The sequence below is a fragment of the Peromyscus eremicus genome, chromosome X, assembly GCF_949786415.1.
Source record: "Peromyscus eremicus chromosome X, PerEre_H2_v1, whole genome shotgun sequence".
NCBI classification, from domain to species: Eukaryota; Metazoa; Chordata; class Mammalia; order Rodentia; family Cricetidae; genus Peromyscus; species Peromyscus eremicus.
In genome coordinates this window covers 53,201,076-53,214,592 of record NC_081439.1, presented here as the reverse complement: position 1 = coordinate 53,214,592, position 13,517 = coordinate 53,201,076, and the positions used below count along the sequence as shown (strand labels likewise).

Genomic DNA, 13,517 nt, shown 5'->3' with positions numbered 1-13,517 from the left:
TTGCATAGTAAGACTCTATCAAAACAAAATAAACAAAAAATACATTGTAAAAATAAAAAAACCCCATCTTCTTGTGGGTATAGCTCAGTAGTAGAGTCTTTGCCCCAGAGACATAAAGAGAAATAGAATATGGCTATACTGTACTGTCATGTTTTAACTCATATAGGTGAAAATATAAAGAAAATACAGTGTTGGAGATAAATGAAGTGACAGCAGTAAGAAAAAAGATTAACTTACTAGCAAATTTGAGGACACACAGTGCTGATAAAATTAATGTCCTATTTATTGGCATAAGTATATGTTATTTAAAATATGTTTGAATATGTGTATATAGACATATATGTATATTTATATACATCCAAACTCTCTATATATATCCCTAAATTTTTTGAGACAATGAGACAGGGTCTCACTTTGTAGGCTGGCCTAGAACTCTCTATATAGATCAGGCTGGCTTCCAACTCACAGAAATCCACCTGCCTCTGCCTCTGTACTTCTGAGATTAAAGGTATGTGCTACCACACATGGCACTCCCTTCAATTTTTCACTACCATTCTTTATGTCCTATAATATGCACTGTAGTTTCAAGTGTTTTCTTTTCAATTTTGTGGTCTTTTAGCATTATGATAGATATTTAAACTTTTCACTCTATCATTATTCCAAACAGTTGGGTCATGATATTGCTGTTGAGTGACCTTCCACTATAGCATAGTTTAATAATGAGAGAGCAATCTTATATGAATAATTTCTGAAGACTTGAGAGAATGAGAGTAGTCAATGAGTAAGTGATGTACTGTCCCTATCCTCCTTAAAAGGAGTCAGTATTTTCAAAGATGTGTTTCAAAGGCTTTCTTCAATTTAAATCCTTTCTAGCTCAAGCCTAGTCAACAGAAGGGAAAGCCAAGCCTATGAGTGGCCAACACATGCAGTAAGAGTTGGTCATCAGTGGGACTGTCATATGTGCTAGGCTGTGATCACACTTGATTTATTTCAATTTATTTTTTAAGAAAGAAGAGTTTGTTTTGGCTTAAGAAAATATCCAGTCCGTCATGGCAGGGAAGTGGTGGCAGTAAGAACATGAGGTCACATTGTATGTGCAGTCAAGATGCAAAGCTGATTTATTCTTACTTTTGTTTATATAAAGATTCATATCAATGGCATAAATGGTAAGAAGAGACCTTTGAAAGAGTCTGTGAATGGAATCCTTTCACTGCTTATGGTCGTGAAGGAGAAAGGAATCTGGTTTGTACAAACAGAAAGAATAGGAATCAAGAATAAAATGAATGTGCTAGTCCATGGGGCCATTTGGATTTCCCATGGAGAAATAATGTTTATTAAGAAATTAGATGTAGAGCCCTTCTTGTGCCCTTCAATGGCAGAAGTGGAAACCATAATGTTGTGCTGGTACTTAAAACCACAAAAGCAGATGATCCTCTGTTCTATGAAACATGGCAGACTGTTGGGAAAACAGCAATATAATGTTTTATGACACCCCCTTTTGTCTAGTAGTAGATACCACTGAAATAGAATCAAAACAATGGCTAAAATATGAAAATGAGTGTATTTCATCTAAAAATATTCATTTTCCATCTCTGTTGAAGATGGAAAGATTTGACTCCCATGAGTCCATGTGCTTATTTGTGTAAGTAAATATGGCTGCCACTGTAGAAAAATAAAGGCACTGTCATGTAAATGCAGATTAAATATGAGACATGTGCAATATGAAAATTTCCTAGTCTCTGTAGATTTTTGAGTTTTCCAGGCCTCTAGTGTTGTAAAAAGAGAAAGGAGCCATGATAAATTCCCAGAGGAGAAGGTCCAGAAAGGCGCAAGTGATTAAGAGAAAAAACAAAATTAAGGGATTCAGGAAAATCCAAGAGCTAAGTCTCAAGGAAGTTTGTTAACAACATCAAATGACACAAAGAAGACAAGTAAGGTAAAGAATGACAGTTGTCTTTGTGTGCAGCATTGGAGCAGTCACTGGTGGTACTGGTAAGAACAGCTTCCTTGGAGCAGTTGAAGTGAGTCAGATTATAGTGGATTAGAGAGTAAATCAGGGGATTCCGGGACTAAGAAGTAGAAATGTCATGTACATTACTTTCTTTAGAAACCTGGCTGGAAATGTGGACACTTCATCAAATGATCTTGTCTATGCTCCTGCCACTGTGGTTAGTGATTTCCCAAGTGTTAGTTCCATCCCAGAACTCATCTCTTGGTTCCAATCCTGCTCTACTTCATAGGATAAATGGAAGGATCAAATAGAACAAATATAAAAGTGCTTTGGAAATTCTTCGGATCCATCAACTTGTAAGCACATGGTCATATTTAGAGTAGGTCTGTCTTAGAAGCAGCAGGACTGGTTTTTATTTCCTTTCACTTTGGGGAGCTAATTGGAGACCTTACTAGAAGCCCCAGCCTATATTTTTGCACACCTTCTTTTAAACTTTGATCCCACTGGTAAACTTCTGGGAGATGTGTATAATCAGGCTAAGCTGTGGGGCCTTAGTACTCATAGAACCGAGAGTCCAAGGTCTGATTGCTCCTTCCTCCAAAAGAGTGATTGTTTTCATTCATTTCAGGAATCTTTCAGAACCTGTCATGACTTATAAGCTTCACAAAGAGCTCGTCTCTGCTGCCAGTAAGTATGTGCACTGCTAGTTAAATTCTGTTGTCCTGGTTTCCTAGTCAGTTTACAGCAAAAAGCTAGAAAACTGCTTTGAGGGAAAAACTCCCAACATAAACTCAGATTTTGCTCACTGCCAAATGAGAATATTTTTGTTTGCTAACTTTTTGAGGTAGATAATTTTGATAACCGATGTTAGTGGCATGGTTTCAAATAAATTGGCTAACTGGAGGCATGTGGTGTGTACTTTTGGGCTCTTTCAATAATTGACTTTGGAAGGCAGCAACCTTAGTACCACACACATTGTGGGTGGGGAAAGGGTTTCTAACTGGAGGCTTTCCTTAGGGCTTTAGAGACAGCCTGCTGTGACTGCAATTCTGCCTGAGACTGTCTTGTCCACAAGCTTCTATTCCCCCACTGTCTCATTTCTTCATCCCTTTAGGTCTGTATTTTGTTTCTTTTGCTTTTTAATCTCTCCTTGCCATTGTTGGTTTTGTTTCTATTTTTTCTCATTTATTCTGTGTCTGTGTCTATTTCTTTACTTGTTTCCTCTTCATCTCTTTTACTCTCTATCTCCCTCCCTTTTCTTCTCTCTCCCTGTCTTCCTCTCCCTGTACTCAGGGATGTGTGTGTGTGTGTGTGTGTGTGTGTGTGTGTGTGTGTGTGTGTACACGTGAGAGTTTTTTAATCCAGTCACCTAGAAGCTAAACCATCTCTCTATGTTCTCTCTGCCAGAATCTGACAACCTGGATTACCGTCTGGGAGCTATTCACTCCCTAGTATATAAGCTACCAGAAAAGAACCGGGAGATGCTGGAACTTCTAATCAGACACTTGGTAAAGTAAGTAACTGCTGGGTTTTCAGAGTTTCTGTTGAGGGTTTGGCACACATGGTAGGACTAAAGAAAAACTGACTCCCAAATCATTGAGCACCATCCGGCAACTTTTTCTTGGGCCATCTGAGTATTCTCTGAGGGAGGTCAGTTTTGCATTCTCCCTTGTATGTATCCTAGAGTCAACAGGCCTCTGGTCTGTTTTAGCTGAAAGGTAACAGTAAGGTAGTATGCTGTGCACCAGGACCCGACGTGTACTTTACTGTCAGACGAGCCTAGTTTGGGATCCCAGTTCTACAACTTACTTAGCTGTCTAATCCTAAGCGAGCCCCTCTGAGCTTCTATGTGTTCATCTCTATGATGAGAATACTGATAACTGTGAAGTAGGAGTGTCATGCATTCAAAGGAACATAGGAAAGCATATGACATATAGTGAGTTCTTAAGAAGTGGTTGTTGTTGTTTTTTTTTTTTTTTTGGCCGGGCACAATCTGTGTGTCTGTAATCATAGCATTTGGGAGGATAGTGTAGAAAGACTGTCAGTTTGAGGCCAGACCAGACCAGATTATTATGTAGTGAGGCCTTGCCAAAGGAAAGAAAGAATAAAAGAAAGGAAGTAAGGAGTGAAAAGGGGGGAAGGAAGGAAGGGAGAAAAGGAGGGATAGATGGAGGGAGAGAGAGAGGAAGTCAGGGGAGAGAGAAATAGATAAAATGAGAGATGCTAGCATCTGGTCAACCTCCTGGCCTGGTGTGGTAGATTAGGAGACTCCATGATGTTGCAAAATGGGAAAGATTCAATTTTGTGAACAAAGACTAATTTGCATGGATTAAAACAAAGACAGAAAGCATGCAGTTCAGAAGTTATCAAACTTGGAGTGCTTATTTCAGTTCTGTTGCTAGCTCATTTGATTGCTCTGTGCCTCTTTGAGCCTCTCCTAGTATTGTAAGCAGTAATGTGTAAATAAGCTTCAAAATTATAATGCATCCTAAATATATATTTAGCAAATAAGCCTATCTACACATTCCCAAAATTCATCATGCTACATTGCCCCTTTTCTAGAGAGGATCTAAACACTTAAAATTCGTTGCTCCTGTGATATATATATATATATATATATATATATATATATATATATATATATATATATATATATATATATATATATATATATAGAGAGAGAGAGAGAGAGAGAGAGAGAGAGAGAGAGAAGTCTGCCTATCTGGACCTCAGGTGTTCCTGTGATGAGAGGTATCTCCCAAAATCTGATGCAGCTTGTACCTTCTAAGATTGTTTTTTACACTTTTACAGCAAGTGGATATTAAAGGTGCTGATATAGATAATAAGCATGGATAACAAAAAGATATATTTTGGTTTATTGTTGATGTCTGCAGCTCAGACTAATAAAGAATATTAAGAGACATGTTCTCTCCAAAATGTACTTTGATGTAATCTTAGTAAAAATACAAAAATCAATAAAGAAATTACTTGTACATTAATTTGAAGTTGTTCTAGGGAAAGTAACTTTGAGTTCCATTCCTAGGTCTAACTCTAATTTGTTATGTGACCTAAAGAAAGCCCTTCCATTCTTTGGCCCTCAGTTTGTTAGTATAGAACTTGTTCATCTATAGCTGGAAGGAGCTGAATCAGCTATTTTTCAAAGCATTCTTTTAGCTGTGACTTTCTGAAAATCTAATGTATAACAAGAGCCTAAGAACTCATGATAACTTTCTTGCTGGTAGTGACTGATGGGATATCTGCCTCCATCTTCCTGTCTACCTGATTTACTTCGGCATTTCTGCTCTTCAAAATCTTTGAAACAAAAGAGATACATATAGATGTATCATAGAAATAGAAAGACTTAAATGTGTGGAAATTTAATGCTCAATCTCACCATAGTAATGAAATGCAGATTGAACTTTTACTGAGCTCCCATTCATTGACAAATTTTAATTAATATTTTCTGTCAATGAGATTATGTGAAACATGCACTCTGATTAATTGCAGTATTAGTTTAGTATGCTCCTAGAGAAGGGGGATTCAGAACTAGTTAACACTTGTGCATATTAAAATTCACTTAATCTACCAGTCACATTTTTTGACATCTTCTCTAAAGATACATCTCCACAAATTCAAAACAGTGTTGGTCAGTGCAGCGTAATTTTAAGAACAAAAATTGGACATAGTACATGTCCAACAACGAGGACTTGTTGAATGAGTAAGGGTCTATTCTACCATGTAGTATTGTGCACTCATAAAAAAAGAATAAGGACTTTGTGCAGGGTTTTTTCCCCATGAGATACGTTGTACATATTAGATTATAAAACAAGCAACAACAGCAGCAGCAGTAGCAACAAAAGACCTAAGATATAAATCAGGGGGTATAATATTCTAGATTTTTTTCTAATAGAAGAGGAAAATTAAAAATGTAAGAAATCACACACATGTTAAAAAATTTGTCAAATGAAGCACAATGTGATTTAAAAAATACCTAATGATTCCAAAAGTTAAATATATGTTCTACGTGAGCTGGGAATTCTATTTCTTCACTATATACCCAAGATAAATAAAAACAGATGTCCATACAAAACCTTACACACAGATATTTATAACAGCATTATCCATAATTATTTAATGGTGTAAATAAACCTAGCATCCATCAGTATATAAATTGATAGCTAAAATATTGCATAGTAATTAGGAGTTGCTGATACTGGATGTGGCAGGTTTTATGGAATAATGAAAGTTTCTTGCATTAGACATTAGTGACAGTTACACCACTCTATAAATATAATAAAGCCATTGAATAATACTCTTTCAAATGGGGAACTTTATGGCAGATATACCTCAACAAAGTTATGCAAGTTATGAAAATGGCTACACATGGGGAAAAGTACTAATGACATGGAGGGGGATAGGGACTAAGTCACCTTCTGATATAGTTTTTACTTCCAATCAGTGCTAATTTGTACAAATTCAAAAATAAAATTAAAACAAAGCAAATTTTAAGAACCCTAAAACAGGACACCAAAAAAGCAGATGAATGTTTGTCAACTTGATAATAGAAACACATAGAGAAAGCGGCTATTTCAACTAAGTTGTCAGCACATGCCTCAAACTCATCCTTAATGAAACAGCCTTGGAAAACAAGAAGAGCTACAGAGAAACTTTAAGCATCATCTGGTTGACTTATTAGTAGTCATATAAATATGATCTAAAATATGTACACATTTTATAAGGAAGAAACATATGTGCACACATATTTGTATGTGTTTATACATTAATTTAACAGAAGCTAAGGTTCATGATGTAAGAAAAGGAGAACTGGATACAAAGTTAGAGATGAAGAGCAGAGTTTTGCAATATTAAAGGTAATGGGGAATGTCTGTGAATTCACCATACAAAGTAAAACAAAACCGTCTCTTCCAGCCTTCAAATGATTCTCTCCCTCTTCAAAAAATATGTGAGTGTACCTAGTGCCCAATTCTTTGTTTCTAAATACTATTCCCTTTTCAAAGGGACCAGAGCGGCTTAGGAAAGTGGCCATTCCAGATCTGGGATTTGGAAACACTAGGTGAGTCTTGAGTAAATTATACCACAAACAAAGGTATTTACTTGATAGGGATGACACCAATGATGTTTGGGAAACCTGAACATGAATATTTGCTCATAGCACATTGAAGAAGCAGAAACTCATGGGGAAGATGGTAAAGAAAGAAGAGCCATTAATAGATGAATAGCTCTTAATGAATGTGAGAGTGATAGCAAAATCATTAGCTTGTAACTGCACTACCTTGTTTTTAAGCACTGATCAAATGATCAAAAGAGAAAATAATATTGAGAGACAAGATACTCATATCATTTCAATGTATTGCTTCAGGCTACTAGTTATAACTGGACACTGTGGATCTTTACAGAGGCAAACAGAGAAAGCAAATGTGGCAATTATCTGTGACAGATAATTGTCTTATATTATTGGTCAATGTTAGCACCGCCAATAGTGATAAAAGTTGACCCTGTATGTGTCCTAATTTGATAAAGTGTGAAGTATAAAGCATAAACTATGAAATGTTTAAAATGAATCAAACTAAGAAACAAAAGTTTACAAATACAGAGAATGCTTGACATTCTATGACACTATTGGCTTGGGTTTATAAAAAAAAGTCAGTATCATGGGAAAGGAGGTGGGGATCCTAATAAGCAAATGCAGTGCATGAATTTTGATTTTACCTACATGTGAAAAGCTCAGTTTAAAAGACTTTTTTTTGACACTTGTGAAAATTTGAGTATGGCATAGATATTAGGTGGTGTGGAATTGCATATTTTTTTGTACTTGAAAATCTTGATGTAGTCTAGTAGGAAAGTTTGCTTTGTCTTTAAATGCGAATGCTGGTACTTCAGGGATTAATCAGTTTACTTCCAGAGACTTCAGGAAAAAATACACAGAGAAATCAAATGTGGCAAAATAATGACTACTGAATCCTCCTGTAGGCTGGCCAAATGTCCACAGTACTTGTCTGAGTCTTTCATCACTGTGACACAATACCAGAACAAAATAACCTTAAGAGAGGGGATATTTATTTTAACCCATCACTTCATCATGGTAGAGTGAGAGAGGATGTTCATGGCAAAAAAGAACATCTTATATCATAATGCCAAGGATTAAGAAGGGGAAAGGAGTGAGGGAAAAGAGAGAGATGGAGAGAATGTAAATATGAATAGCTTAGTGGACTTTATCCACTTCCCCCTTTTGCTCCACATATGCCCCAAGACTGTGGGATGTTGTTGACAACATTTAGAGCATGTCTCCCACCTTAGTTAATACTCTATGGAAATGGTCTGCCAGAAACACTCAGAGGTGATCTTTACAGTTCTTGGTGTCTCACATTCAATCAGTTGCTACTCAAGATAATTCATCGTAGTAACTATCTCCAAAATTTTACATGTGTTTTAAAACCTTTATAGCCATATATTTCAGACAATGTAAATCTAAAAAATAGAGTTAGTGCTGTTTAGAAAACTTATATGGGGAAAATTCACATGCTTTCAAAATGCATGTAACTATCCTGCTTGCCAATTGCTGCTTTCATAGTGTATTTAATGATTATATCCGTGCCTTTGTAATGTATTCCTGCCCCTTGCTCTTTTCTAGGTTAATAATAGGTAAAAATAAATAGACGTCTGCCAATTTGGGGTTCTCAGTTATCCAGTTCTTTTCCGTGTCTGTAGTTTCTATTAGTCACAGATAAGAGATCACTAGTAATCTCCTCTCCAGCAATCTCACCATTCGTGGAAAACTACAATGGAAGCAAATGTCATGCCTTATTCTACCGTTCATACATGTGTTTATCAGTACGCAGACACAAAGGGAGTTGTACAGCTTGTTCTAGAAACTCAATGAAGTCCCATTTCTCTGTGCTTTCAGATGTGTTGACAACATCTTTTGTGAAAGTCTCACTCGAGGCAAATGAGAAAATGGAGTAGTATAATTGGAGTCAGGCAATAAAATTCTTTGATCTAATGGGAGAGATGTAAGACTCTTTCACAGTTTTGCCTCTGTACTGCCATTTGAAAGGTTCAGGACTATTGGGTTTACTGGAGTCTTACTTTTGTAATAATCCTTATGTCTTCTCAGAAGCAGTACTTTGTGCTGCAGAAATTAGAAAGTACAGAAAGCAAAACAAAAATTACCTTTCTTTATTCTACACTCCGTAATCATTTCTGATAATATAACACATATTATTCTAAATCTTTTGTGCAAGTGTGTGTATATAAAAGCATATTTGTGTTTGCTAATAAGGTGAGATTACAGTGTTCTCCAGCTTCTCTCCCCACTTTTTGGAGGCAGTCTCAGGTAGTCTAGGCAGACATGAATGTAGCTGAGGAAGGCTAGGGGCTCCTCATCCTTTTGTTTCTGTCTCTTGAGTTCTGGGGTTACAGGTCTGCACAACTATGCCTGACAACCTCTACTTACCTTGTTCTATAGTTTCTGCCTTTCCAGACTGTATTATCATTTTCCTAGTTGACATTTACATACTGCTCTTTAAAGGTGTTTATCTATTTTACCAGCATATTACCACACATTCTACCTATCTCTTATATCCTTTTTATCTTTTTAATTTACCACTCCCCCAAACTATTTATGGCACTGGTGTATTGATGGTAGCACACCATTGCCCTGCACATTGTTTTTTCTTGTTATTTGTTTGTAACAGACAAACTCATTCTACACTCCTGGTAGGCCTCATACTAACGATACCTGTGCATTAATATTCTCAGTGCTGGAATTACAGGTGCTTGGTTCCTACTTACTAGTTTTACTTATTTTTTTATTTTTAGCCTATCTCCTTATTGCTAGTGTTTCTTGTATATGGCAGGTTACCATTAAAGGCTGAATGGATTCAGGTTAACTGATTTGGAGCTACAGCAAATAGTAGGGGATTATTATGTAACTTACATTTCATCACATCTGGAGAATCATAGTATTGATTTATTCACTTATTGATGTCCACATTATCTAGTGCTATAGTTTTCTATCTGTTCATATAAGGCTAGGTGACTGTATGTTAGTCACAGTCAATATCTATATTGATATTGAGAGCCAATGAGAAATCATTTTTACCACCTGTCATGCTAACTAACAAAGCCTTCATTATTGACTGGAGATGGTGTTTGCAAAATTTTATTGTAACTCTCTGCCTTCTTGTTAGTCTTTTAAATACAACTAGTCACTCTTAGAGTATAAACATATGGATTCATTATTATAATAATACAATCATAAATGTATGAGAGTACACATGCAAGTAAAAAATATGTAAAAATTTTCTCATTGATTCGGAGGGCACTTTCCTTTTTGAAGTTGTTATCTGCCTTCTGGAAGCATCTTAGAATTATCAACAGTTTATTAAAATTACTGTTATTAGATAGTTTTGATATAATTATCATATTCTCTATACATCAACTTGAGCAGCTAATGTTGGCTGCTCTGTTAGCATATTGTCATTATTGCAGTTAAGTTATATTCATATTCAGTTTCTTTTTATATTTAAAATGTCTTAAAATATTATATAATGATTTGACAATAAAATTTTCTTTCTTACATAAAGTAATTGTTTGGTTTTAATTGGTGGCATTGAAGTAGTCTAGGACATTGTACTATGTTGAAGTATATCTCATAAATTACAGGTAGTGTGCTACTGATGGAGAAAGCCAAAACTGTCTATACTTAAAAGGACACCATTTTGGGGGAAAGGGACTGGTCATTTTTGGTACTGACTCTTTTTGTTACTGCTTTTCCTTTTGAATAAATTTGTGTTAGGCAAGACTTCTAGTGTGTATATACAAAAATTAAATGAAGGAAGCAGCATAAAGAACTTGTGTGTTCATCACCCAGATTCAGTTCTCAAGAACACACCTTATTTTATCTATTGCCCCCCAGTTTTCATCTGCTTGTTGTGTGATTTTTAAATAAATCCACGACACTATATTTATTTCATTCATAAATATCTCAGCTTCAGTTTGTCTTGAAAAGATGAGAACTCTTTGTAAGCACATCTCTAACAAAATTATGATAGCTGAAAGGAAATTAATTGTAATATCAAATAATCTGTGCTAAAATTTATAGTGTTTACAGGTATATTGTTTCTTTCTCTAAATGAGGATCATACACATAGCAATCTAATGAAATGAGTTTCAAGTATCTAATTTCTAGCAAAATTTGACTTGAAAGTACATATGTGAGGCTTTGTTAACTACATGGCTAACCTGTATCACATCTCCACAGTTGTATAATTATAGCTTGGATGAGGCATATATACTATTTAAATGAATAGGAAAGCTGTGTTCAAGTAAAGCTTTATTTATAAAAACACATGGTAGTGAGATTGTGTTTGGCTGCTTGATCTCTAGCATTGTTTTTCAAATTTATTGTATATCAGAATCACCTGTAACATTATAAAGCACACAGAGGCTCAGATCTGATGTAGTGTGCAATAGAGACTATATATTTTTTTACTGTATACTCAATATATAGGTTTCCTGTATGACTTTACTTTTTCTTGTGATTTGTTAAAGAAAAAATGTTACTTGTCCTTTAAAGTTTCCTGTAGTTGAGAATTGAGTATCGAAGCTTTGCTTTGCTCAGTTTCCAGTTTGTGTGTGTGTGTGTGTGTGTGTGTGTGTGTGTGTGTGTGTGTGTGTGTTTAGAATGCGGAGAATATACATAATTGATGGTTCAGGAGACATGTAATGTGTGGCTCTCATTGTTTTCAAGAGCAGGATTTTCTTAGTTTCATTTCCTGGCAGGCTAAAATACACTTTCGATCACCTAATAACTTTTTCACCTTACACATGACAGAACCGATTCTTAAGGATGGGAAAAGATAGGCACAAAGCCACACAGTACATTAGTAATAGAACCAGGGATATGATTGGAAGTGGATTCCTTATTTAAAAGTCAAAGTACATCGAGTTCTTAGAGTCACTGAACCCTAAAGCTGGATGCTACTGACAAGTTCACATAAATAGCCTCCACTCCTTCCGCCAGCTATCTTTGTAAACTGGAGGTCTCACTCAACTGAACAACCTGCAGAGAAAATTCAGAGTGCAAACGTGTTTTATTTGTCTTAGACTATTTTTTTGGGGGGAAGATTTAGCTCCCCAATTTTAAATTTTAAGTAATTCACATTAATGCCTGGATTTCAGGAAATGAGACAATTAGCCCACACTGGGCCTGGTATGCTGGAGTTGAGTAGTGGTTCCTTCTTTGTAGTACAGTTTTCTGACTTGCCACAGACTCCAGTGCTCTTTTAGGTTTTTTTTTTTTCATTAGTTCTTTGAGAAGTTCATGCAGTGTGTTTTAATCATGTTCACCCTCCCCCGCAATTCTTCCCAGATCTACCTCTTGTTCCATACACACCCAATTTTGTGTCTTTTTACACATCAAGTCCATTTTTTTTTGCTTCCCAAATATTTGTAGATGTGCAGCCTTTCTCTGGAATATGGTCAACTTATCAGGGCCTATACTCTTAGGAAAGACTGATCCTTCATCTCCTAGCAACTGACATTTGTGATCAGCTCCTCATTGATAGTGGGGTTTCACACCCAACTCCCTTCTCCATGTTGGAATTTGGTATATCCAGATCTCGTGTGTGATGTTACAACCATTGGGAATTCATCTGTGCAGCTACCCTGCTTTGTCAGGAGGACACTTGGCCCTTCCCCTCTTTTCATCCCCTCTTCTGTAATGGTTAGATTAGAGATGATGAAAGTCATTTCATAAAGCAAGAAGTAACATTGAATGGTACCATAGTGGTTTAGAGAATGTGTGCGTATCTAAAGGGATCAGCCACATGTTCCAGGCCAATATACTCTATTTGTATGACCTCTTTGGTCCTCAAAGCATTTTAATTTATTTCTTCAAATCTAAACCATCAAAGAGAGTTATTATCTTCTACAGTGGAGAGTATAACCTCCTTCAAATACTCATTCTTTTGTTTTAATCCTGTATTAAGTTCTTTGACATTTTCATACATGTTTGTACTGCTCTCTGGACAGTCTTTTGTCTCTTATGCGTGTCATCTTCTTCCATCCACTCCACATGCCAGTCCCTTTCCCAAGTTGATGACTCAATTGGGTTTGCTTTAGGGCCTACTTAGTTAAAAAGGGCTATCTGTGTAATGATTACACTGGGACTCTCTATTGGAGCTTGGTGGGGTCACTAGTGGGTACACAATTGTTGACCGTGACTCCCCCTCTCCCTAAATCTGTCAGTAGCAAATAGTTGATCAATGACAGATAGGGCCCCTTGAGCCCCTTCTCCCTTTTTATCTGACAGTGACAGCCTCATTCTTGAGCAGACCCCATGCAGACAGATGTCCCCAGTTGTTATGCCTTTGTGATGGCAATAGCTATTTCTTGCCCAGAAGATAGCATTTCACAGCCTCTTTTTCTGTCTTCTGACTCTTCCAGTCTTTCCACTCCTCTTCCACAATAGTCCTTGAGCCTTAGCAGGATGGTATTGATGTTTTGTTTAGGGCTCAGCCTGTAACAGCCATTTCTTCTCAGC

At 36.3% G+C, this 13,517-nt stretch overlaps 1 protein-coding gene across 1 annotated transcript in view; it reads left to right on the top strand.

Moving 5' to 3' along the window:
• Ophn1 (oligophrenin 1) overlaps positions 1–13,517 on the top strand; it is a 348,861-nt gene that overhangs the window by 279,677 nt on the left and 55,667 nt on the right. The window contains exons 17-18 of the mRNA XM_059250481.1: positions 2,580–2,638; positions 3,359–3,464. Of these exons, the coding sequence (XP_059106464.1) occupies positions 2,580–2,638; positions 3,359–3,464 (165 nt within the window). The remainder of the gene's footprint in view (positions 1–2,579; positions 2,639–3,358; positions 3,465–13,517) is intronic.